Here is a 26,517-nt window from a genome sequence, read left to right as displayed (position 1 = left end):
ACTGAAAAATCAATTATTCACCCTGCTTTAGTGCTGACACTAGTGTTTCAGAGAGGACACAGCTCTAGCTTCCTGTCAAGCTGCCATGGCTTGGGAGAGGATTGCCTACTTTCTCTGATCTCTGAGTAGCATTGTGAAGGACCCTTCAGTTCTGGTCCCCTATTATTGTGTGTGAAGCAGGGAAGGGATAATAGCGTCCATGTGAGGTGCTACACGTAGGCACCTGGCTGAGTGTGGGAGTGAGGGGGAACCATGAGGGTAGCACCCTGAGATGTTCATGGCCTTCCAGCTAAAACACCAGGGGTCCCGTGAGAGCCACAGCAGCTTCTCTCCCCCCTCCCACCAGACCACATGAATCTAGTGGGCTTGGCCCGTCCCCTCCCCCGCCCCTCTGGGAGTGGGTGTTCAGGCGCCATCTTGCCCTGCTGGGGATGGAGCCTTTGTTACCTCAGGAGCAGGGCGGCTCCCCCTTTTCCACTGCAGCTGGGCCTGGGGACAAGGACAGGCCCAGCCCCTGCTCAGAGCTCCTAGACGAGAGCCAGAGTGACCTAGTCATCCTCCACTTCAACGATGTGTATGAGGTGGAGTCCAGGCAGGAGGAGCCGGTAGGAGGTGCTGCCAGGTAGGAGCCACTCCTGGCCCAGCCCAGATCCTGAGATGTGTGGGTGGGAGGGAATTGCAATCCCCATTCCCCTCCCGGGGAGGAAGGGAGGGTGAGAAACACCCTGTCTCTCCTGGGGTGCGTGAGGGCAGGCATGGCTGCCCCATCTCACAGGGAACGAGCATGTTTGACAGCCCCATGCATTCCCGCCCCCTGACTGGAGCCTTGACCACATTGCAGGGCTGAAGGAAGGCAGTCGGCGTAAGGCTGTAGTTCCACCTCTCTGCCACACAGGGCTCCTGTGGGGCCTGATGAGCCGGTCCACAAGTGGCCTCTCTGCCTTTCCTGTTGCTGCTTCCTCTGCTACATCCCAGCAGGCTAAGAGCAGGTGGGAGAAACAGGCAGTAGCTACCCACTCATCCTTCTATCCCAGCCACTCCCAACGTAACCCCATCTACCCTTCAGGCAGCACCCAAACACCCTAGATTCCTACCCTCAGCCCAGATACTCCAGCACCCATGCACTACAGCAACCTCAGCACCCTTCAGACACTCCAAAACAACACCCTCAAGTACCCACTGATCCAAGCACTCCCAGACACCTTCCTGCACCCACCCACCTACCACGCACCCCTAGGTACCCTCATTTTCCCCACACATCCAGAAACCCACCCAGCCACAGCTGCCTAGTTTTGTGTTACTCCATGTGTAACTTCTGGTCTGAGTGTAGACCATAAACTGAAGCTTATGGTTATTTGCAAATAATTTCATTAAATAATTTGCACAAGATGTCACACACAGAACTACACAAAGTTTGGCAGCTGTGAGGGGTGGGTAAAAGGCAGGAAATATCCTTTCCCTTCCCCCCTCTCTTTCTGGGATATGAGATGCAAGGAATATCCATTCCTTCCCCCACCTCCCCCGTTATAAGAGGAAAGATGGGGAACTACGGAAATAACTCTACTTGCACCCTCAATGCTGACATAAAATGTTTGTGGAAGAGGTGGACTGTAAGGGAAAGTACCTGCATCCCTACCCCCTCTCACAGTTCAGGGCAACTGCACCTATACTCCCCCCTCTGTGGTTCACTAACAGCACCCAGCCTAAGCAACCAGCTCGTCAGCCATCACCTCTCTTGGGTAGAGACCCCGGTCTCCCTTCCTCTGGGCTGGGGTTTCTCCAGGCTGCACAGTTCCCTGCCTAAATAAGATATTCCCAGCAAGTCAGACTGCTTAAACAGGCCAGTATCTGCACTGTGCATTCTCTTTGAAGACTGTGAACAGTCTAATGGCCTAAAATTATAAGTTATAGCACAACTCTTTATAAGCAAACATTTAGTCTTCAGATGAAAGCATTACAGAGAAACCATCTTAAAAAAAGTAAAAGAACCTACACATATACTAAATATCTTACCAGAGGTCACCCCCTCTCTGCAGTTCCAACCCTGGGCTCTGGTAGGTGTCAGTTGTTCAAAACCCACAATTGGGTTTTCTCTGGTTACAAGTTCATAACTGTGTCAGATTCAGAACCTCCAAGAATGTTCAGTCTTTTCCTTTATATAGCTTGGGCCTTTAACCTTGGCCTCACGTAACAGATGATCAGTAGACAATGGCTTACACCTCAGGGCATAGCTTCAAAAGGCTGGGTATTTGCATAACTGAAGGTGGGGAATTTGCATTCACTTCCCCTAGATATTCCCCAGGAAAACTACTTAACACATTTTCTTTTAAGAGTCCATTCTTTTCTGGCACATTGTTCAGTGTAGTCCTTTGAACCCCCAGGTATCACATCTGTCACATCTGCCCCCTTGAGAGGTTATATACAATCCAGGCCCCCAATAATACATAAACCCTTCATTTAATACAATGGACCCCGAAGATACTTAAGACTAATTCAATAGGATTTCCCATGTACATTGCAGGAAATTGCCATATCTGTATGTAACAGGGTGTGCTGACTCCAGAGCTAACTCAGCATCCTGCCACTCCAATCCCCACCTGTTACATTAGTTGAGCTTTGATTGAAAAACAGGCAATTGGAAGTGGAGACCAATTAATTGGGTGGGGCTAACAGTTGAGTTAGAACAACTGAGTTGGGTGGAAGTATCCCCAGCAGCTAGGCCTCTAGAAGCAGACAAGAAGGTTATATAGGAGGAAGAGCAGGGAGCCTGAAGGAAGGCAGAAATAGGTAGGACTGGCTGCTGCTACAACAGTACACTTCCCCTGAAGCAAATGGGGAAGGTAGAGATTCACTGTAAATATAAAATACAATAAAATATGGTAGTGGGTTCTGGTTATGGCCCAAAGGGACTACCTCATGATATTGTTACACCCCATTCTTGGATACTGAGAAAGGGAGGCACCATTCCTTTCAAGCTTTTTTGTGACAGCAGGAAAGGAGTGCTCTGAGGAAATTCTCCCACACGGGATGCCAGCAGGAAAAGTATGAGAACAGGGAAGTGCCCCCTCTTTTATCCCTCCAATCCCATTGTAATAATGGAAGAGGACAGAACCAAGGAAACTGACCTTACACCACTGTCTCCATTATACTAGGAAAGGGATGGGGAGGCAAGATTTGGCCCATGGTTCCCAGGTTGGGCAAACAGATGCAGAAATCAGCAACAACCACCACAAGCTAGTATAGTATTTGAGAAAACTTACACTTATAGTGTATAATATCACCCATTATGGTGGCACCTGGTTGTGACACCATAGTTATGTTTGTATTCTGAAAAGGGACATAAATTCCTGTTTTTCTCTAAAAGCAGGTGCAATTAGTTTTTATGGACTTTTGAGTTTTCTTGGTAGTTTTTGTTTGGTATCTCTTTATACATTTTTCCATTAGTAGGCCTTGAAATTGGGTTCTGTCTGAAATTTGTCCTTGGCAATCCAACCTTTCATTGTTGACTGATACCTTTTGAAAAGTATCATCTAGCTAGCCTACATTTGGTGCAGATGTAAATCCTGGGGAGAAGTGGCACAATGTGTAGTTGTTTGGGTGTTTTAAAATTTGTACTTAGGGTCATTTTTACTGTTATTCGTTATAGCCGAATGTTAATGTACCAGCGCAGATGCATAATTTGTTTTGGAACAAAGTTTTGGAACTAGTATATAAGCTGGTATATAAACTGGCACATAAACACCTGTGTGTCAGTGCATACATGAAACTTTCTTTATCAGATAAAACCTTCTCCATCAGGAGTTATACTTTTTTGTTCAGATTTTTATGCTACAGTGTGGAAGGGTTTTATGTGCTGGTGTGCATAACAGAGGAAGGGTTTCGTGTGCTGTGGCTGGCAAATTAAACTTTTCTCTGTGAGCAGCTGCACCTCTTCCCTGAGCCAGGTTCACCCACACCAAGTCCCAAACCCCACTTAAACGTTATAAAATCCTAGGAATTAATACACAGAAAATTCATTGTGAAGCAGTTATGATTACTGCACATATAACACAGCTGACATGCTCACACAAAAGCAAAAATATGAAAAAGTAAGCCACCTAACAGTTTATACCTTCTTCTCTTCCATCTGCAGGCACATTACTATTACCACTCCCACAACCACAATACACTGGAGACAATGCACCAGAACCTTAATGCAACCCCCTATAGACATTGGCCTTCCATCAACCTTTTCTCCAGGGATCACACCCCCACTTTAAGAAAGCAGCTTCAATTTTTAATGATTACTGGATTCAGAAATTGAAGACAGCTGGTGGGGAGATTCTGTAGAGATTCAAAAAGATCTAGCACATTCTTGTATTAAAACAAGCTTTTAAAATCCACAAGTATTTTGTTGATGTCAATAGCTGCTGCTACTTATTCCCTGTCTAGGTTGAGCTAAAAATTGTGATTTTTTTTCCCCTAGAATATAGGATTTTCTCCTTTAAAATGTAGATTTGCATTATAGTTTAAAAGCAAAGAAAAGATGGTTAATTTCAAATGTTTTGTTCATTTGCATATTCTTCCTCATTTTTCCTTCTTCATCTTCTCTTTGGCCTCCTGTCATCTATTCTTTCCTTTCATTTCCTCATTGTTTGCTTCCTATACTACTACTGTTCCTCTATTTTTATGTTTCTCTTGTCTTCCTGTTCTAATTTTACTATTTTCATCTCTTTCTTTTTGTCCTGCCCTTTTCCCACCTCCTTTCTCATCAGTCACTTTTTCACACACTTTCTGATCTATATTTCCTGTATTTTTCCAGACCAAGTGGACATGTTCATTGCTTTGTTTTCTTGTGTATCCAAGTGAGAATTAGAATGGAAGTTTTGGAACTAGGATGTTTGATGTGCAAATAAGATAGAATTCAATCAGCTTTTTCTTGCACTGGGACTAAAGCTAGTAATATTATGAAACACCATCCTGAAGAATTCATGATGAGCTGATTTTGACCAAAATACTATCTGTACATACAAATGGGGAAAAAAAAAAAAGGTTGGAGACAACTTGATCAGAAGATGTAGAATCTATGCTGTTGGTAGACATACAGGGCCAGATTCTTAGCCATGCCCCAGCCCCTTTGTGCTGAAGAGGTGATGCAAAGAGCTGTCCTGCTGTGGGGAATTCCAAGATTGCATATAGTATGCATAGCTATAGCTATTGCCACATGCTCTGGGATAGGGGAAGGCCAGAGCTAGGCAGGGGCATTGCTAGAGAAAGTTGCAGGAGTGATTTTGTGCTTGCAGATGTTCGAACTTGCACCAGGATGGAGGCAGGAGGAAGCTCATTGGAAATATGGGAGAAAGTCACCTATGTGCCCCCCAAGGTGCACTGAGCAGAACTCAAGTGCCTGATGCCCCTGCAGATCTAACCCAAAGTAGGAAGAGAAAGAATTAAAGCACTGGCAGTCTATAATGACTGACACAAACTGGAATACACAAACTGGAGTATAGGTCACGCTGAAATTTAAGCAGGATTGATTAAATTAAATATACTGAGGTCTAATGTAAACAAATCTCCTAACTTTAGTAAGAAAGGCATGGTACTGATAAGTGTTAACGTGTGTGTCAGGGTATTCTATTCATTAACTAGAAGTATTTCAGATGGCTTGAACATATTAAGCAGACATCTGTTTAATATTACCCAGACCCCCTGGGAAAGTACTGTACTTTGTTAGATTCTATTAAATAAAGTATTTAGTCTGAATGTTTAAATGGACAGGATAAAAAAAAAGAAGCTGATACAGACACGAGGTATCCATGCCCTTCTGAGTGCCTCCAGATGTAAATCTGAAAAATCAGCTGTCAAGGAAGTACAAAGAATGTTGGACAGCTAGTTGAAAAGACATAAGATTGAAACTTGAAGCTAGGAGACAGTGCTTTTTAGGGACTTGGCTACACTTGCAAGTTAGAACGCGTTAAAGCAGCCCCAGGCGTCCTAACTCGCGACCCGTCCATACTGGCAAGGCACTTAGAGCGCATGGACTCTGCAGCTGGAGCACTCCTGGTAATGCACCTTCATGAGAAGCATAACTCTTGCTGTGCCTTGGCTGAAACGCCCCAGCATCAGTGTGAACGAGGTGTTGCATTACTGCGCTATGATCGGCTTCCGGAAACGTCCCATAATCCCCTTAAGTCAAGTGGCCACTCTTGTCATTGTTTTGGAATTGGCTGTGGGAATGTGGATATGCCCTTTCAAAGCTCCATTTCTGACAGCGGCTTCTTATCTGCTCCGGGACAAAGCAACCATTAGTGTGGATGTTGCTGCTGTGAGTGTGAGAGAGAAAGGCGGGGGAGAGGGGTGTCTGCTGCTGTCTAAACCTACAAGACAGCATGCTGACATGCTCTCAGCCCCCCAAAAACCCACTCTCTCCCCCCCACATACACACAACACACTCCCTGTCACACTCCACCCCCCACCATTTGAAAAGCACTTGCAGCCAGGTACATGCTGGGATAGCTACCAGAGTGCACTGCTCTCTGTGGCATTGCAAGAGCTGCTAATGTGGCCATGCCGGTGCGCTTGAATCTGACAGTGTGGACACACTGCTCTCCGAGGGCTGGTTTAACTCACAGCGTTCTACATCTGCAAGTGTAGCCATGCCCTAAGATAGTAGTAGGATGTGCTGGTGTTATCAGATCTGATGCCTATTTAAAGGAGAGCAGAAAGAGTCAGTCCAATTCTGTTTTCTTCAGGAACAAACAATGAGTTACACAAACATATAACCTTTGTTACTGGGCCCAAATCAGTTCTTAGCATGCAAACTATGACTAATGTGCACCTCCATGTGGGTCACAGACTGTAATGAAGGGAAAAGGGTCAGAAAAGCTCAGGAGTCCATTAAAATATCTTTAATTTAAGATACCATAGGAAGTAAGAATTCAAATCACTAAAGTTCCCGTGACAGCTTCATAAGAAATACCCCTTTATACATTTTTCCCAGAAAAGATTTCTAATTGCATCCTTTCACAAAGTCTCCTGCTCTCCTTAAACATGAGCCAACTTCCAACCAGATTAAGACCCACGGGCTTCTACCTAGACTAAGCTTCCAAACTGGAACAACACCTTTAGGATTTGAGGTCACCTAAAATGGATTAGCACACTAGAGTGAGCCTCTTTGCACTGAAGCAGGCTTTATAGTTCCTGAGCCCCACCTCTAATAAATTCTGGCCAATCATACACCCTCTCCTGATTTAAGATGGCCTCTCACTGCTACAGGAGAACTCTATCGATAAATTTTCCTACATGAAAATTTTAGTTCAGGACAAAGGCAACTAACCAGAGGAAAGGAGATACTGACTCTGTAAAGCATACTCTTCAGTTGGTTTCTGGTTTCTCCTTGTGACATACTTGTCTACACACAGACTTGCACAGGGTTGTTTTTACATTCTTTTGTATTTTAATGTAATGACTATGACATTGACACAAAATATAGTCACTGTGGAATGAACACTCGCAATATAAAGAATATTGTTATCTATTTTAGCATCCAAGAATCTAAAATCAACTTTAGATTTAAGGGTAATACCACTTCAGTTATGACTAAGCATGTAACTCTTGGATACTGAGCCTTTTCTCCCACTGCATTTGTCATTCCTGCCACACTTTTTTCACTTTGCAGAATCAATATTCCTGAAAGCAACCTTTATTGTCAATCTGCTTCAGGAAGTGCTGTACTCAGAAGGATTGACATAGAGCACTGGTAAAGTGATTTAATGGCAGCAACATCAGCATTGATGAAATATTCCAGTAATTTGTACATGTTTTAAATATGAGGAAGATGGAGTAATATGATATAATAGAAAGAAAGGAAAGGGCTAGAAATGTGTGTTTAAAACAAAGAAAGGGGAGAAGGCTAAAAGATGAGACAATATTTGGAAAAGAAGAAAACAGATAAGATGGAAATAGAAGAGGAAGGGCATGGGGGAGTGAAAGTTGAAATGAAGAAATGGAAAAGACAGGACGGATATTATTGTTGTTATTTATTAATTGTGTTAACATAGTGCTAAGGGGTAAATGCTGTTGCTATTTTCTGCTTCCAACTTCTTGTTTCTTTTCCTCCCTTTCTGTTCAGAGACTCTTTTCTATAAAAACTCAAAGAATGGAGTGAACACTCCCTCACTTTTCTTTTGTGTCTAAGCATGTTTTCCTAGTTTGAAGCAGTTGCCACTCTCTAAAACAGAATTAATTCCACCTGGAAAAGAAAGCTACAAAGATGGTCCAACCGCACTAACCATCTAATAAAGCAAGTTGAAAGTTGTATTTCTTCTTGTAGATTTGCTGCAGCTATAAAAAAGTTCAGTTCCTTGAATCCACTTATAATATTTAGTGGAGACTGCTTAAATCCATCAACTTTAAGTTCAATAACAAAAGGAAAACATATGATTCCTATATTAAATGCAGTGGGAGTACACTTCGCAGTCTTTGGTAAGTAAATGTTATTTACAGATGCATTTCATAATATCTGTGCCATGTTAATATATTTACAGCTACCTTTTACAGGCGCACCCACAGTTAGATTGTAAGCTCTATAGTGACCAAAAGACTTAGATTGTGTGTCCCTTATATCTTGTAAAACACCATTTATTTTGCTGCATGGTGGCTCAAATCCTCAACCCAGCAACTAGTATGAAAGCTGGGGGGGGCCTCGATGGATGAGCAGAAGTGTGTGGGAGAGAAATCATCCCCTCCCTCAGGAAGCTGGGGAGCCTTTCAGCAGAGGATACCTCAGCCTGAGAGCTGAAATAGTGCTCTGCAGACACAATGTGCCTTTTCGTCCATTGGAGCAAGCACCACAGGATCTGTATAATGGCAGCGCCTTTGGCCTTCCCCCAGCAGGTTACTGCACAAGGGAGTTTCTGTGGAGCAAGACTTCACAATGCACAAGGGGTGGGTGCACGCTGCAGAACCTTCCAAACCCCACCCTTTTCTTGTGAAGCATAACTGCACTGGTTTCCTTTGCAGGATGCCCTCTGCAGCTATAGAGGAGGTGGCAGGACTTGCCTTTATAAATAGGGAACCAAAGGGGAAAGCAACTACCGAGGCAAGGGCTCATAACAAAGAATGCCCTGCTAGCAGCCACCTCTTCTTCTTTATATACCAATCAGGCTCTAATTCAGATGCCCCTGATATTCATGAGTATGATGACATATGTAACAAAGAGGCGGCCTCTTAGAGAGGTAGGTCCCTGGATATTTAGAGCTTTATAAGATTTTGGTTTTTGTCTTATAATCAACCTGAAAACCAATAGGCAGCCTGTGCGAAAGATAAAGCACATGTTTAATGTGCTTGTGAAAAGGAACAGCACTTAGCAACAGATTAATATAATCTCCACATGAAACCAACTTTCTTTTTGATCCTGGGAGCAAGTGCCCACTCTTCTGAATAACCTCGGCCCAATAATGTCAGCACCAGTAGACCAGCTAAGCTAACTGATCTTTTCAGGTAGAAGAATGTGTTCTTATAAACCATAACAAATCAAACAATCACAAACCCTAGCTGGGTCTAGAGTTCTCTTAGGTAAATGTAACCCTTCTGCCCGTCAGAGTTGGCAGCAACAAGGGCCGGGTTCAGTATCTAGGGGATCCATTCCAATAACACAATGCAAACTGGCTCGAGCCCCCACCCAGTCACCTGGGACAATCCACCTCGACAAGAGGCATAATGCTTGCAGCGCCCCAGCTGGAGTGCCGCGGCACCACTGTGGACGCCCTGGTCTGTTAATGCGCTCTGAGCAGCCTCAAGAAGTGTCCCACAATGCCTGTTCCAGCCACTCTGGTCATCACTTTGAACTCTACTGCCCTGCCCTCAGGTGACCAACTGTCAGACCCGCCCTTTAAATTCTCTGGAAATTTTGAAAATCCCCTTCCTGTTTGCTCAGCCAGGCATGGAGTGCTCTCAGCAAATCTTTCCAGGCGGCCGCTGGGCGCCTCCAAGAGGCAATACTTCCCCTCTCGCAAGCACATAGTCTGAGTGTAGCAAAAAGCCTTTTAATAACAGAGAGAAACAATGTGGCATTATGTTGGGGAAACACCACCAACAGGATTCATAACACAACCCATGAGCAAAAAAAAAACCCACCCCAAGCAAATTGGGGCATGCCCTTTTCCCTTTGGTTCTTGAGTCCAGCAACCCCAAAGTCCCAAAAGTCCAATGACCCAAAAGTCTCTGTCCCTGGTCAGGGCAGCCCCAGAGTTCGAAAGTTTATCTGCGGAGCTTTACCTCCCAACCTGGGTGGAGATGGGACGGGGGTAAGAGGCACCTTCCATGATCTGAAGCTGACCGCCCCATAGCTCCATAGCAGCGCTCCGCTCCGCCAGCTGCCCCACGAACTCCTTCGCTCAGCTGCGCTCCGCTCCGCCAGCCGCCCCACGAACTCCTTCGCTCAGCTGCGCTCCGCTCCGCCAGCCGCCCCACGAACTCCTTCGCTCAGCTCCGCTCCGCAGCCCACAAGCAGCTCCTGCCATCCACAAACTGCTCCGTGTCGAACTGCTTCACCAGCCTGTCCACAAGGGACTCCAGCCGTCCCGCAAACTGCTCCACAATGTATCTTCAGGCTCCCCCACTACTTAACACAACACTCAGTGATTTCAGCTATTAGGTGAATTCAGCTTGTAGTAGGGGAGCCCCAGTGCTGTTGCACTGTTAGCCTAAAGTGAGCTCAGCAGCCTATAACTAGACTTCTAATGAAATCAAAATTAGCTCTGATATTCCACAGTGGAGAGAGGAGGAAGTGCAATTAGTATGTAAGGCCCTCACCCAGGGGCCTATACCACCAAGTATTAATACTTGTCCCTAGCCTCACTCAGTTTTGGAGCTTTGGAACCCATGACCCTTGCCTAGCGAGTGCTACTTAACTGATGGTGAATCCCTCCATCATAACAAAAGGCCACATACAGTTCCAAGCACGGTTCCCATAATCAGAGTAATAACAATTTATTCTTCCTGCCCCAATAACAGAGACACTGGGGATCCCACAGCAGCCAAAGTGACCATTTGGGCAGCTATGGTCTCATTCTAGGTGGGGTGGGTGTGCCTATGCAAATGAGATCTGCCCCTGAAGTTCTTTTCCACAACTTGCCACACCTCACCACCAGATGTCAGGGTGGAGCTCATCCTGACACTGCTTACATCAATATATAATCAGATGTATACGTATAGCTAAGGCGAGAGTAGCACTGGAGGTGCCATTCTGCCCAGGGACAGGCCTTTCTTCCTGGGCAAAAAGGGGGGAAGAGAAATGCATATTCTTTATTATATTTGGTTTTTCAAACAGCACAGGCTAGATGCCTGTCTTTTTCCCATGCAAACTTATTTGAACGGAACAGCAAGGTCAGCTAGTCTTTCATTTTCCTTTCTACTATTAGGTCACTGCTTTGCAAAGCTCAAAAGCCACTCAGTAGTAAAAAAAAACAAAAAAAAAAACCAAACTTCTGTATCACCAACTTTGTGTTTTCCTAGTCTTCCTATTCTAAATATACAGTGTACATTTGTACAGCACTATATAGACCATAGCACTAGATAAAGGACCATATTTTCAGAGATGTGTATGTTTATAAAAACCCATATTTGTGCATGTTAACAGGTACTTATGCATGAAATTGTCCCTTTTTGTATGTTAATAGAGTTTGTTCCAGGCCTGTGGGTTTTTGTACATTAACGTTTGGACCATCCTCCCAAGCAGTTTGGTGTACATAATTGTTTGGCATAATGCACAATAGATATAGGGTTCCTGAAAGTCAGATACAAGACCACAAATAATAGCTCCAAGACTTGATCCACTGACCTGTTTAATCCTGGCTGTATCAAAAGTCTCTCTTAAATAGGCCTAATTATTTACGCACACCTTTGTAATCTCTGGTAGCTTTTGGCATGGTACCAGAAAGCACCTTTTTCTTTCCCCCATTACATTTCAAAGGTCAGCGAAAGACATGGTATGATAAACTGAGAGATGTATCTTTATTTTTCTCTCAGTAATCTTGCCCTGGGTATTACATATGATATTTTTTTCTAGCCAAAAATATTGGGCTTGCTAAAATTTAGATAATCTATGTATAAAAAGAAGTAGATGCATAAAAGTGGATATTTTCGGCAAAGCATTTTGTTGTCCTTTACTATAGTATAAACCTGGGCTAACTACAGAAGTAAATGGAATGACTAATGGTTTTCACAGCTGTAAAAGAGAGGAATTTGGTCCTTTAGTTTGAAGAAAAAAAGCTTTCATATCTCTAATGCTATTCTAAATGACATATAAAAACTAAAATTATCTCATGAGACCACTTTTTGTTGTTAACCTTAACAAGCTAGCTTCTGGACTTTTGTATTTTTAGGAAACCATGAATTTGATTTTGGTGTTGACGTTCTGGAAGATTATATACAACAAATGAAATTTCCATGGTTTCTCAGCAATGTATATGACAGATTTACCTCTAAACCTCTAGGCCATGGTTCAGTAAAAAATGTAGTTAAATGGAATAATACGAAAATTGGTTTAATGGGATTAGTAGAAGAAGATTGGCTGGATACCTTGCCTACCATTAACAAATCAAACCTAAACTACATAGATTATGTCAAAGCAGCTAATAAAATATCTGCAGAACTTAAAGCAGAGGGAGCAGAACTTATGATTGCTATGACACACATGAAATGGATTAATGACATCAGACTTGCCCAGAACGCCCGAGGAATAGATCTGGTTCTGGGGGGCCATGACCATGATTATGGAATCAAAAAGGTGAATGGAACTTGGATTGTCAAAAGTGGGTCCGATTTCAGGAATTTCTCAAAAATAAATATAAGAAAGTTTGGTGCATCACTTCAGTATACATTTCAGAGGATTGACATTTTGAGGAACCTAGAAGAAGATTCTTTTATAAAATCAGTGGTGGATGATTTTACTCAAAACCTGCAGGTAGGTACAACTTCCTTAAATATTTTGTTCTAGAAAAAGAAGATGATAATTGTTGTTTTAAGTGATCAGACTGATAACAGTGGGCCAAATTCTGATCTCAGTTATGACATAAATCTGGATTAATGCCACTCTATTCTATTCAATGATATTTACACTGAAGTCAGTGAAATTACTCTGCTTGTACAAATACAAATTAAATTGATTTTGCAAACAGATATAAAAGAACTTGTTTCATTTCAGGCCTACCAAAATTGACCGGCCCATTAAGGTTGAAACTGAGGGCAAAATTCCTTCCTGATGTAACTCCACTGACTTCAGTGGAATTATATCAAGAAAAAATTTGGTCCATTACATTTTAATGGCTTCAGCTTATTTTTTTTTAATGGAATGTCAAACTTTAAAGTACTGAATCCATGAGTGAATTGCTATTAAAAGACACCACCTTATCAAACTTTGTTTTGAGATCAAGTATAAGGATATACTATAACAATAGACAAGTTTATCCATTTTGTGTCTACAGTAAATATAGTCCCTACAATATGTAATAAAGCTCTCATGGCAAAAAAAGAACGCCATTGAAGTCCCTCTGTCAGTGAATCTGAAGAATTGCAGTGTCTATATACGTGTGAATTAATGAAGTAGTGTATAGAGTCCTCCATTCTATGAGTGCTGATGTCATTTCAATGGAAAGCCACTGGCCTTAATTAAGAATTTCCCTTCTTTTATTATTACAGCTATTGTCTATTATTTGTATTGCTGTTGCACCCTGGGAACCTAGAGCTTTATATTTAAGGACATTTCATTTATGACTGTTGACATTTCCACTGAGAATAAAATATTCTGACAAAATGTTAAAATGCCAAATAAGCTAGTTCCTCTGACATGCAATATTGATACCATTTATAGTCCATGGCAGCTTCCTGCTCAGCAGTCTTTCGTCTGTGTAGGAGGGTGCATCTATGAATTACTGTATCCTAAAATCCTAAAGGAACTAAACCTCACAAGGAAATTTTAATTGGATAGTCTGTATCCACAGGGGTACTAAAAACTAGCACACATTATAGGCGGACTTTGAAACTGTTAAATTCAGTTTGATTCTAAAATTGTTTGTAATCCCAGGATGACTGAATCTATCTTTAGCTTCTGTATGATAGGAAAAGTATCCATTTCTGACAATGAGCGTCAACCAGTACTCTTGAACTTGTGCTGCATACGGCTATTTGAGAGAGTAGCCAAGAACGAACTGCTTTTCAGAAAGTTGTTTCAAAAACTGTGATTAAAACCTCAGAACAGGTTTCTTGATCTCTGCTGTTGTCTGCTGATTACTATTATCTGCATTCTGTCTGTATACAATATAACTGCAAGAAATTACAGAATGGGATTTCCCCTACCTAGTCAAACTCAAGATAAATGTATTTTTGTAGGTCTGTATGGAATGTTAAGTTCTCATCAGTGTAGGTGTATAATGGAAGCCAGGTGGATTTGGAATTGTTGCTATTTGTCCATTGCCAGAATAAATCACCTTCTGTGCACCTATTCAGATTCATAGGGGATTGAGAAGAGACTATATTATTCTTCCATGGCTTGGCTTTCTTTTTTTTTTCTGCTCAAAATTTTAAACATTTTTACAGTGTAATTCTGTAGTTTTCAGGACATATTTGTTTCAAATAAATAGAGTCTGCTATAAACCCTTCTCTTTTTTAGCCTCTTTTAGAGGAAGTTCTTTGTCCAATCGACACAGAATTAGACGGTCGTGTTTCTACTGTAAGAAGATCAGAGAGCAACCTGGGAAACTTGATAACTAATGCAATGTTAGAAGCTACTCATGCTGATGTAGCATTACTCAATTCAGGTTGTCCTTTTAAAAAACATTTATTGTAATCCAAAATGTTTGGAATGTTTTAACATTAATTTACTTGTTAAAGACGGAGCAATGTTTGGAATATTATTTAATTACTTAATTAGGAGTGGTCCCAGCCACTCATCTGAGTCAGAGTACATCAAGAAGTCAATGGATTTGAACAGGTCAAATGAGTTATGTTACACTGATCAAAGCCCCTGAAGAAATCAGGAACTAGAGAATTTTTATTGGAAAACTAATTAAGGTCAATTTGATTGGTTCATAGACCATCTGACAATTATAACATGTACCCAAAATATTAGGGTGTCATAAAAGTAAACAAGTAAACTAACTGGCTGATTTTGGTAAGGTTTTGGAGTACATGATAAGTTTATATATCATACCAAAACAAATAGAAATGGTATTAAAGCATTATATTATCAGGATATGACCCATTACCACCTTGTTTGAAAACAGTACCCTTTTCTACCCTCTATCTTTGTCTAGTTCCTTTATCTCTTAAAGCAGGGGTGGGCAAACTACGGCCTGCAGGCTGGATCCGGCCCATCAGGGCTTTGGATCTGGCTTACGGGATTGCCAGTCCCAGAAGCGGACGGCACCATGTCCCTACGGCCCCTGCGGGTCAGGGGGGCAGAGGGCTCTGCGCCCCATGCAACTCCCATTGGTCGTGAACTGGGAACCGCGGCCAGTGGGAGCTTCGGGGGAGGTACCCACAGGTGAGGGCAGCGTGCAGAGCCCTCTGCCCCTGCCCCCCCCCCCCAGGGCTGTAGGGATGTGGTGCCGGCTGCTTCCGGGAGCAGCATGTGGCCAAGGCAGGCAGGGAGCCTGCCCTAGTCCCAGTGTGCTCCACTGGCACCCCGGAGCTGCTCCAGGTAAGCAGCGCTGGGCCGAAGCCTGCACCCTGACCCCCTGCTGATCCCCGCACCCAAAGTCCCTGCCCTGAGCCCCCTGCTGCACCCTGCTTGCACCCCAACCCCCTGCCCTGAGCCCTCTGCCACACTCTGCACCCCCTCCTGCACCCCAACTCCCTTCCTTGAGCCCCTTCTTACACCCCGCACCCCTCCTCTGCCCCAACCCCTTGCCCTGAGCCCCTTCCTGCACACTGCACCCCCTCCCACACTCTGCACTCCCTCCCACACCCCAACCTTCTGCCCCAGTCCTACATTCATGGCCCTGCATGCAATTTCCCCACCCAGATGTGGCCCTCAGGCTAAAAAGTTTGCCCATCCCTGTCTTAAAGCATATGCTCTCCAAGGTAGGAACCATGCCAATTGTGTTTGTACTGTTGCCGGAAACAAACTAATGATAGTAATAGTAGTAAATGAGACTCAAAGGGGTTATAGCACAACAGTATCTCAGTGACACTAAATATCTAAGGTGAAATCTTGGCGCCATTTTGTGATTCTTCCCCCTCTCATTCCCTAATAATAAAAAAGTAATAAGAATAATAATGCATTTTAAAAACCCTCCCATTGCCACATGTACACAATTCGCATTGGTACAAAGAACAGTTTGCTTCCCTTTATTACCTATTCCAAAATTTGTTTAAAAAAACTTTCCACAAATCTTCATGGACAAAGTTAGTTTGGTTGGATTTAAATCCCCCTTACTCTGCTCCTCTTTTCCTTGTAAGCAATTATTCTTTTATAAATAGTTTCCCTTTAAAATAAGAAACTTGCTTGGTGCATGGTCTTATTTTTAAATTGGACATATTGTTTGTTGTTACAAGCATGGTTTTTCAGTTTAAAAATGAAGACTGATCTTCCAGACACGTTGCACATATCTGTGCAGAATTTAAATGTGTGTGAGTAGTCCCATATGTGTAAGTATTTGCACAACCAGGGTCTAAAAATATGCCTACTTCTATTCTGATTTTTGTCATTTTCCTTTAAAAAGAGAATTTTGCCAGCATAGTTCTTCAGTGTAGAATTGGGCTTTTGATTGGTTCTTGCTGAATGTTTGTTTTAAAGGAAAAATGTTGTATGTACCTTTTTTTTTATTCTAAAAGGGAGTTGTTGCTTGCATGTTTTAAAACTGAAAACATGATGGTGCTAGCTGGGGTCTTTTTGTCGGTTTTATATTTTGTTTTACGAAGGAAATGATTTTTTGTGGTTTTTCATTTTTAAAATGGCAAGATTTGTTGTCAGAAAGGTTTTTTGTTAATTAAAATTGAAATTATTGTTCCAGGAAAACTCACCTTTTTGGCAGAGAACTAAAATTAAAACTTTCAGGCCAAAAGGTTTTGGAAAGTTAAGAATATGTATAAACAGGGAATTTTCGTGGAAACTGTTTGGTAAGCTTAACTATAGTAGGTGCTATCCAGCATCCACTCTAATATAGCTGCAAGAGCACTTTGTGTTTCCCTGAGAAATAAGTCTACAATCTGTAAAGACTTCCACATATGCTTAATTTTATGCAGTGTGAACAGTCCCATTGAAGTCACTAAAATTAGCATACTTTCTTATTTTTTTAAATCAATAGGATTATTTACAGCACATAAAGTTAGACATGTATTTAAATCTTTGCAGTACCAGGGCCCATGGCATTATTTAAATAATCATTATTAACCATATAAATCCTTTCTCATCAAGACAACAAACCTTAAAACTTGTATCATTTGTATTAGATAATCAGGCTATTTACCCATGGTAGAAAAAGGACCAGGGAGTATCTTGATTTTCTTTTATGATGATTGTAGGTACCCTTCGTTCAAACCATATACATCCTGCAGGAGATTTTACTATGCATGATCTTTTAACTATCCTTCCCATTGTGGACCCACTTCTAGTAGTCAGAATTACAGGAGGACAACTGTTGGAAGCTCTCGAAAATGGAGTCTACAGATATCCAGCTCTTGATGGAAGGTATATAGAATATTTATCCAACCCCTTTTTATACGAAAATGCCAATTGTTCTGAACACTTGTGGAAATTCTCCACACTGTCCCGATGAGTAGCCACTTTAATGCTAACATTCAAATGCTCTAGGTAATGATAATGATGAATTCACAAGCCTATGTGATAACTGTATTGAGCATATTAATACACCACTCTAAGCAAGACAAATGACTAATATAAGTACAAACATAAAACCTATGGATACAGATAAATCTTTGTCACACACAATGTATGAAAATCTATACAAAATAAATGTGATTCTTATTTGGAGCTTACTTTTTATAGTGAAAATAACAAAAATAAGGAAACCTGTATATGGCTGGTTAATAGGTATTACATTCTGGAACTAACTTGATTCCACAGATAATAGATTGATGAATTGAATTTTCAGGTTATATGAATTAATTGGGTCAGTGTGACAGGTTGGGATTTAGCAACTGGTCCAAAAGTTCAGTTTGGCTGTTAAAAATGAAACCTGGAAACCATTGTGACCATGGTGCAAGAATTGGAGAATTCAGACCTTTCACTCCGTAATCCGGTAGCCCAGATGATTACCTGGGACCAATGGCCACTGGTAAGAAGAGTAAAAGCTGCCTTTTCAGTGTGGTATTTTATAGAGTAATCAGAGAAAGTATTGTCTTTGGTATTACGAACATACTTCAAACACTAAATTAGTTATTGTGAGTTTATATAGCAGTTTACTGAAGTATACTTGTTCAGAATTCTGGAAGGGTCAATACTTTGGTTGGTTCTTTCTTCATACCAAAAAAAAATATTTCTTTTTAACTTCCAGGTTTCCTCAAGTAGCAGGAATGGAATTTGGATTTGATCCAAATGCAGAACCAGGGCACCGAATTATAAGAGACTCTGTAAAGATTCAAGGACAATATCTCAAGAAAAACAAAGTCTATCAACTTGCCATTAAGGAATACTTGGCTAATGTAAGCTGTAATGTGTTTAAATATTTTGAATGATTTTCATGCTCCAGGAGTGTTGTTTTTTTATGAAATACTGTCTCATGTTGATGGATTAATTTGACTCCATTTTAGATGTTGATCACTCCCTCCACCCCCAGAGTTTCTATCTGTCTTTATTTCTTATACAAATTTCTATAATTCTCCACCCTTCTTCCTATTCCTTGCAAAATATTAGACTTGATTTCTGAGTGTTCTTTAACTTTCAGACCACGCACTAAAATTCTGCTGGTGAATTTTGCACATGCAAATATTGTTTTTGCATATTTAAATCAAGTAGTAGGTCACCCAGTAGACGCAATTACTGTACTTACATTCAAAATGTATGTGCGTTCAATTTGGAAGTTGTCTGAAAGTCTGTCTCCTAACATTCAATCTTACTCTGTTACTGAATACAATATTTTTAATCAAATCAACCCTAGCTACTATTCTAACAAATGTGTTACTTATAATTATACTTATAATTATAATGGTTTATAAATAGACAATTAAGTGCTTATATTTTAAAGATATTCTTCATTAAATATAATTATTACTTTTCAGGGAAAGGATGGCTATGTAATGTTTCAGAATTGTCCTAGGATGTATGATACAGAAACTGCACAGACACTTTCCACAGTTGTAGTTAATCACTTTGAATCTATCAAGATTGTGCATGGCATCAAAAAGTGCATCTCAGGTCACCGAATGAGCTTAATTACCAAGTCCAAATCAGCATCACTAACAGGTAATTTAAAATATATCATTTGAGGCACAATGAGCTACAATCCTTACTGTGGACTTTGGGCACCATTGCAATTACAAATAATTAAGCGTATTTGTTCCTAAATTTCTAAATTTGTTGTGCAGCATTTAGTGATTTACCAAAGAATAATCTCTTTATCTGCTAAAGGTAGCATTCAGGGCATATGGTTCATTGCGTGGGAATGGGACTGACCACTTTCTCCCAGAAGGTTGTTTTCTGCAGAGAGAGGGGTGGCAGGCTGCACAGGGAAGCTGACAGGTATGGAAGGATGGAGGAGGAACATAACAGACTTCAAAAGCTTAAACCCCTAAATTAGCATGAAATTCTGGTGTCCTTTGTCAGTCTTCATTAAGAGGACTTAACATGAAGCTTGGGGGGACAAAATCCATGGTCTGTACCAGTAGCCATAGTATTCCCACTTAATACCTCTCCTCCCCTGCTACAGTATCTGTGGCAAGAGGATTTTTGCAGGTTGTAGGCCTACTGTCACAATCCCTCACCCTGTGGAGTTCAGATCCATGGCATATAGGGAACTGTAGGGTAGGTAGCTCTCTCTTCCCAACTCTTCCATGCAATGATTGCAGAAGTTGTGTTGTCTTTAGGGTCTTCCATGGTCACAGAGAGTCAGGTTGCATTCAGCCTGAAATAAATCACTCAGTAAGTGAAAAAGGAATGAAAAAGGAGCTAGTCATCCATACTTACCTCCTTTCATTTTAAGCCATGTGAACTAAGGCCTAAATCCTCAAAGCTATTTAGGTGGCTAACTCCCATTTGATCTAAGGCTAAGTGACTCCATACACCTCCTGGGGAAGAAGACTGAAGGATTGCTGTAGCAAGTGTATTTATATGGTAGCATAAAAGGAAAAATTACAAAAAGACAACTGGAAATTCTAAGCTGTCTGACCTCATGATCTTGACATGTGATGATTATAGGAGCAAAATAATAGTTTCATTTGATTCCTTTGGGGGTAAGATAGATTTAACAATATATCAGTGACGTTACAATATCTATTATTTCTTTCGTATTAACGTTTTAAGAAGAAGGCTTATACAGTATCTGTAAATATGGTGAATTTTTGACAACAACCATTAGGGTGTAAACATGGGTTGGGATGAGGGCTTGCCAAGAACAATCACTGAATAATTTAGGGGAAAATGTTGGAAAGAGGGACTTGGTTCTTTCCAATTTTGGGTGGTGATCTGGTCTGCTTGTAATGCCTGGTGAGGGTGCATCCTCCATAGAACTAGAAAGGTTTAAATGATCTCTGAAAACTGGATAAAATGTTAAGGACTTTTTTACATTTACTAAGGAAATTGATGTTCCCTGTTAAGAAAAAAAGCAGATGCATCAGGGAAGTAATAAGAATTTTTGATTTGTTTCTGCACAGATTCTACATACACATTTTTGCGTATAGCATATGGATCTTATGCTACAAGTAGATCCAAATTCATAGAAGCATTCTCTTGTACTTAATACATACTTTCATTCTGGCATTGAAATAGTAAGACAAATGAAAGCCTTTTAAAAACAGTCTTGTGTTCTGTTTTACGATCTTTCTCACAGATCCCAGCTCTTCATAATCTTCTACAACACCCCAGAACTATGTATTGGTTGAAATTAAATTTTAATAGTGTTATCTCTTGTATGTAAAAAGTTAAAGTTCCATTCCCTTTTTCCATAGCAAATGTTAGTGTGCAGACCCTTCTTTAGGTCTCCCTTCACCCTCTCTTTTTGAAGCTTACTACTTTTTCATTATTGTGATGCTCAGATATTTTTTATTGCACAGTTTGAAAGTAATTTTTCAACTAGTCTACACTGTTGGGCCAACAAAACTTGCAGGAGTCTCTCAAGCTTTCATTTATTCTTCCATAAGGAACTGTATCAGTCAAATGACTTTGGGTCAATCAACAAATCTTGACTCCATGGAACTAATCCAGGGTTGATACCATCAACTACTAGTGGACTATCTCTCTATCACTCATACTTTATACCTCAGCACTCTTTGGCATCTGCTGCTGTCACTGGCCACACTGATACACTTGGAACTAACATGAATGTCACCATTGTTGTATACGTCAGTAACAAGTAGGAGTTTGGGATTTGTACTCCTAATTTACCTAGGTAGTTCTGAAAATCCCACCCAGCATTTTCTTCTTTAAAGTCCTTTACCATGATCCCCAGTGTTTTAGTATCAGCCTCTTCCAAATGAATATTAGGCAAAAGCTGCCTTCTTTAAGAATATTAATTAGTTGTCTGAAGGAGAGGGTACTGTTTTTGAGACATCCTCAGTTGATTCCACTCCAACTTGTAGACCTTCTCTGCCAGACACTTGTGCATCTATTTAGCAACTTCAATAGGATGAAATATTAAATTCTTCTTACCTCCATAACAGTAAAAAAGACATAAAGTTGAAGTATAGAAGAGAAACCTAAAAGGTATAATTCCCTTCTGGCAATTTCACCCAGGCAGTAAAATCCTGTCAGTAATCCAGGAAGCTCTGCATTAAAATATACTTTTCCTTTAGTCAGGGACAAGCAGACTCCAGAAAGATTGACATTATCCATAGTACATTTCATCCTTGCACTGAAAAAGTCTCTATCCATAACTGAGTAAGTTAAGGAATCCTCTAACGATCTCTTATCTTAAGTCTTTTTCAGTTTTCCCTATTTCCAAGAAACCAGAATCTGCCTTATTTGCACATCATAATTCACCTCACTATATTTTAGAGCAAATTTTCATTCAGAACTTTCAGCGTTCCATAGACAGGAAATTCAGAGCATTTTTGTGAATCAGGATATGCTTTATATCTCTTTGCAGCAGGTACAATGTCAAGTATGCTTTAATCTCTTCTAGAAGATGGTCTTGACATTCTGTGGTTAAGCAGTCTGCTATATATTTTTTTGTCCAGTCCATCTAATCCTGAGAACTTTGTGGAATGTGAAGATAACTGGACTTTAAAATATCCACATAGCTGTAAATTGGGCAGGACAGACTGTCATATGTGCCTGTGAGTTATATGCCAAAAAATATAAGCAATTTTCTAAAAAGTCTGACTCAAAACTCCATGCATTATTAGCCCTATTTTTAATGCTGCCAAACTAATTTTGAACCTCAAATCACACAAAGCATCTGTAAACTCTAGAACGGGAATATTGTCTCTGGCTTTGACCTGGCTTCTCCTGTATTACCTAAGTACTGTATACTCTATTCAGGAACACAAGCTAAAAAACTACTGTTAGCAATCAACAATTTAAGTATCAAGATAACACTACTTTGAACAGAAACCTGCATTTTGACAAAAGCGTTTGTTAATGTCTCCTCTTGGATGCCCAGTTACCATTTCAGACTCTCTCTCTCCAAAACTTGACCTCTTATCGTTTCTTCTAATCCCTTTCCTCCCCTTCCCTCCCTCTTCTTCATTGCCTGTCTTTCCTTGTCTCCTGGACTCAGAGGGCCTGCTTTTTCCTTTGCACCATTTTGGTGGTACAAAGGGGAGAAAACCAGGCCTATCTCCCTGTAGGGACTACCTCCTGCATGGAGTCCTCGCTGTGGGGATAAAGGTGGCATAGCTGGCTCCCTAATCACCTTTCCGCACCATCCCTGTCACAATAGCTGCATTGGGTACAGAGAAGAGGCATGATTTCAGCATGCTGTACTCAGGCTATCCAAAACTGGGAGGTATTATCAGCTGGTGCATGTAGAGCAGTCCCAGATTGCTCTATTTGGGTCCAGGACAGAGAATCAGGGAGCCATAACCGGATAGGCTCCCTTCTGCTGTAGCAAGCAGAATTTCAATGCATCAGAAAATCTGGCCATTTTTCTTTTTTCTTTTTTCTTCCCACATATTCAGTCTCTCATTAAACCACATTTCTGTTTAATATTGTCAAAATCCACTCTCTTTACTAAACCCATGGATAAACCCAGGTCCATTAGCTTGTCAGCAGCTTACCTTGTGGCAGCCAATCAACTCTCTTTTGTGTCCAAAATGCAGAGCTGAAGTCATCTTCCACACCTTCACTCAAACCATGTTATTTGCCCTCTTTGAATTCCATGTTGGCTTCCTATCTCTTACATCACATGCAAACTCTTCTTCATTATCTACAGGCTCCTATGTACACGGGTCTGTGAGGGGTTGGATCACAGAAACCCCCTGGGGGTTGCCACCTGATGTGCCAAGACTACTTCTGCTCCTGCTTTCCTGCCCTGTCAGCTTAGGACTTCAGTGCCCTGCCTGGTTTGAGCCAGACTGCTAGCCTGCTGCAAACCCAGACCCAGGTCTGAACCACATCCCCTAACAGCTGTAGGCTTAACTGAAAGCAGCTTACCGAAGTGTTCCTGTCTTTAACACTCAGATCCCAACTCCCAATGGGGTCCAAACCCCAAATAAATCCGCTTTACCCCGTATAAAGCTTATACAGGGTAAACTCATAAATTGTTCACCCTCTATAACACTAATAGAGAGGTATGCACAGCTGTTTGCCCCCCCCCAAAGTATTAATACATACTCTGGGTTAATTAATAAGTAAAAAGTGATTTTATTAAATATAGAAATTAAGATTTAAGTAGTTCCAAGTAGTAACAGACAGAACAAAGTGAATTACCAAGCAAAATAAAATAAAACATGCAAGTCTAAGTCTAGTACAGTAATAAAAACTGAATACAGATAAAATCTCACCCTTAGAGATGTTTCAATAAGTTTCTTGAGCAGACCAGACACCTTTCGAGTCTGGACACAATCCTTTCCCCGGTTACAGCCCTTGTTCAAGCTCAGGTGGTAGCTAGGGGATTTCTCATGATGGCTGTCTCCTTTGTTCTGTTCCACCCCCTTATATGGCTTTGGCACAAGGCGGGAATCCTTTGTCTCTCTGGGTCCTGTCCCTCTGCCCCAATGGAAAAGCACCAGGTTTAAGATGGATTTCAGTACCAGGTGACATGGTCACATTTCCTGTGAGACTCCAAGCCTTCATTCCTCCCAGCCTGACTCACAGGAAGGCCTGCCTGTAAACAGAGCCATCCACAGTCAATTGTCGTGGTTGATGGGAGCCATCAAGATTCCAAACAACCATTAATAGCCCACACTTTGCATAACTACAATAGGCCCTCAGAGTTATATTTCATATTTCTAGTTTCAGATACAAAAGTGATACATTCCTACAAATAGGATGATCACACTCAGTAGATTATAAGCTTTGTAATGATACCTTACAAGAGACCTTTGGCATGAAGCATATTTTAGTTACATTATATTCACCCTCATCAGCATACTTTTATAAAATCATATAGAGCGTGTCAGAGAGTCCTTTTTCTCTCTACTCTTTCTAATCCTGCTGCTATACTGCTTTTGCTTTGTCTTCTATCAGAATGGTAGTGTGTGATGTCCCTTTTGCACAATGTATGCGCTAGCCTTAATTTGAGTGATGGATACATTCAAAATATCTAAAATAAATAAATAGTTCCAACGTTCAATCTCCACCAGTCTGGGTAAGATTTGAACTAGGAACCTAAAAGTGAAAGGCAGTAGGTCATCCCATTATTAATCCCTTGAACAGTCATTAACCTCAGATTCATATATTTTAAATCTAAAGCACTACGACAGCAGATTGGCCCACATTCTGCAAAAATTATTTCCTGGATTCTGACATATTATCAACAAGTAAGAGAATGGTACTTTACCTTATTTGTTGATGTTTGAGCTAACACTATTAAAATATAGCTGGAAATATGCATAGTCTGCAAAGGGAGTACTCATGGTAAGCTTTGTGCAACATGAATTTATGAAGGGCCAATCAGAAAATTCCAGTTACTCATAAATAAGGCAGGTTTTTAGTATGTTAATTATTTTAATAGCTTATTCGCAGTATAGTCAGATGCACATTTAGGTTGTTTACATGAAGAGAATTTAGTTTAATTAGCACTAACATTTCATGAATTTACCACAAGCCTTTGAAACAAGAACAGATAAAAGCACATCAGTAGTTGCAGTGCCTGGCATAGAAGGAAGAATCTGTCACATTTCCAAGGAAATGAAGGAACACTTGCGACAACTAAGAATGGCAAGGAAAGAAGGGCTAAACACCTTTCCCCCGCTTAGCAAAGACTTTGAGAATTCTGACTCTGACTGAAAGTGATAAATATCACCAGTGATATAGTACCTGAAACCATATGATCTGCTACTTCATTTGTTATATGTATTCTGCATATTTATTAGAATTATTTAGCTTTTCCTTTCCATTGTATTTAAAATGTTCCCTTGGTTTCAGTGTTTATTCATTTGAAACAATTTAAAATAGTTCTTGCATTCATCAAATCTCTCTCTAAGAAAATGTAATACAACCGTTTTCTTGTATTTAAAATAATATAAGGAACTAATGTTTGTTCATTTTGGAAATAACTTCTGGTTGCCTTTGTTAAACTGGTGCTTTTCATATTGTTGCCATTTTACGTATAGCTCTACTTGTAATTATAATGTCCACTACCCATAAGTACTAGTTTCTAGTGAAGCTATATGATGTTTACAGTATTAAATCTGAAAGTTATTTTTGTTTACTGACATAAACCTAACTAATGCATTCATAGAGAAAATGCTTACACCACATCGGAGTAAAACTCAGATTATAGTAATGGTCAAAGGATGATGATAGACTGTGCTTGGCTAACTATTGCATGGCCACTAAAATGTCACAAAATGGGAAAGCGTCATGTCAAATATTCATTGTTCCCTGTATGATCACCACTTAGAACGAATAGAGAAGAACCTGTGTACCCTCCTTAATGTACTGATGTTTATAACTTGTCTGATATTTTAGTATGATTATCCATGCAACTTGTAAAGCCTGTGAAACCAATAAAAACTTATACGAAGGGGTGATAAACATATTGAGGTGTTTCTCTAATGCATTTTTAATTGTTTTTAATTATAAAAAGAGACTTTTTTATTCAGATGCATTTAATGACATTTCCCTTTTAGCAGGTTCTGAGAAGTCTGTCACACATGCTCCAAGTAGATCACATTCTCATAGCCCTGGTCTACACTAGGTGTTGAGGTCGAATTTAGCAGCGTTAAATCGATTTAACCCTGCACCCGTCCACAGGA

The 26,517-nt window shown here is 40.8% G+C and overlaps 1 protein-coding gene across 1 annotated transcript; it reads left to right on the top strand.

Annotated features, from left to right (window-relative positions):
- Positions 1-431: 431 nt before the first annotated feature.
- LOC125636919 (mannosylglucosyl-3-phosphoglycerate phosphatase-like) lies at positions 432-26,281 on the top strand. Its single transcript, XM_048850815.2, has 8 exons — positions 432-622; positions 8,312-8,463; positions 12,366-12,946; positions 14,651-14,798; positions 17,506-17,671; positions 18,498-18,645; positions 19,222-19,405; positions 25,365-26,281. Exons 1-8 carry the CDS (start codon positions 432-434, stop codon positions 25,544-25,546), a joined length of 1,752 nt encoding a protein of 583 aa, XP_048706772.1. The 3' UTR covers positions 25,547-26,281.
- The last annotated feature ends 236 nt before the right edge of the window (positions 26,282-26,517 follow it).

The sequence above is a fragment of the Caretta caretta genome, chromosome 5 (assembly GCF_965140235.1).
Source record: "Caretta caretta isolate rCarCar2 chromosome 5, rCarCar1.hap1, whole genome shotgun sequence".
Taxonomy (NCBI): domain Eukaryota; kingdom Metazoa; phylum Chordata; order Testudines; family Cheloniidae; genus Caretta; species Caretta caretta.
The sequence above is the reverse complement of the archived record's forward strand: the minus strand, read 5'-3'. Positions and strand labels throughout refer to the sequence as shown.

What these genes read in the sequence shown, in the direction of transcription:
- LOC125636919 (XM_048850815.2), top strand. Translation starts at nt 432, where the DNA reads ATGGAGCCTTTGTTACCTCAGGAGCAGGGCGGCTCCCCCTTTTCCACT. An exon ending in AGTACACTTCGCAGTCTTTG is followed by an intron (nt 8,464 to 12,365) that starts GTAAGTAAATGT and finishes TTGTATTTTTAG; the next exon opens with GAAACCATGAATTTGATTTT. An exon ending in CAAATCAGCATCACTAACAG is followed by an intron (nt 19,406 to 25,364) that starts GTAATTTAAAAT and finishes ATTTACCACAAG; the next exon opens with CCTTTGAAACAAGAACAGAT.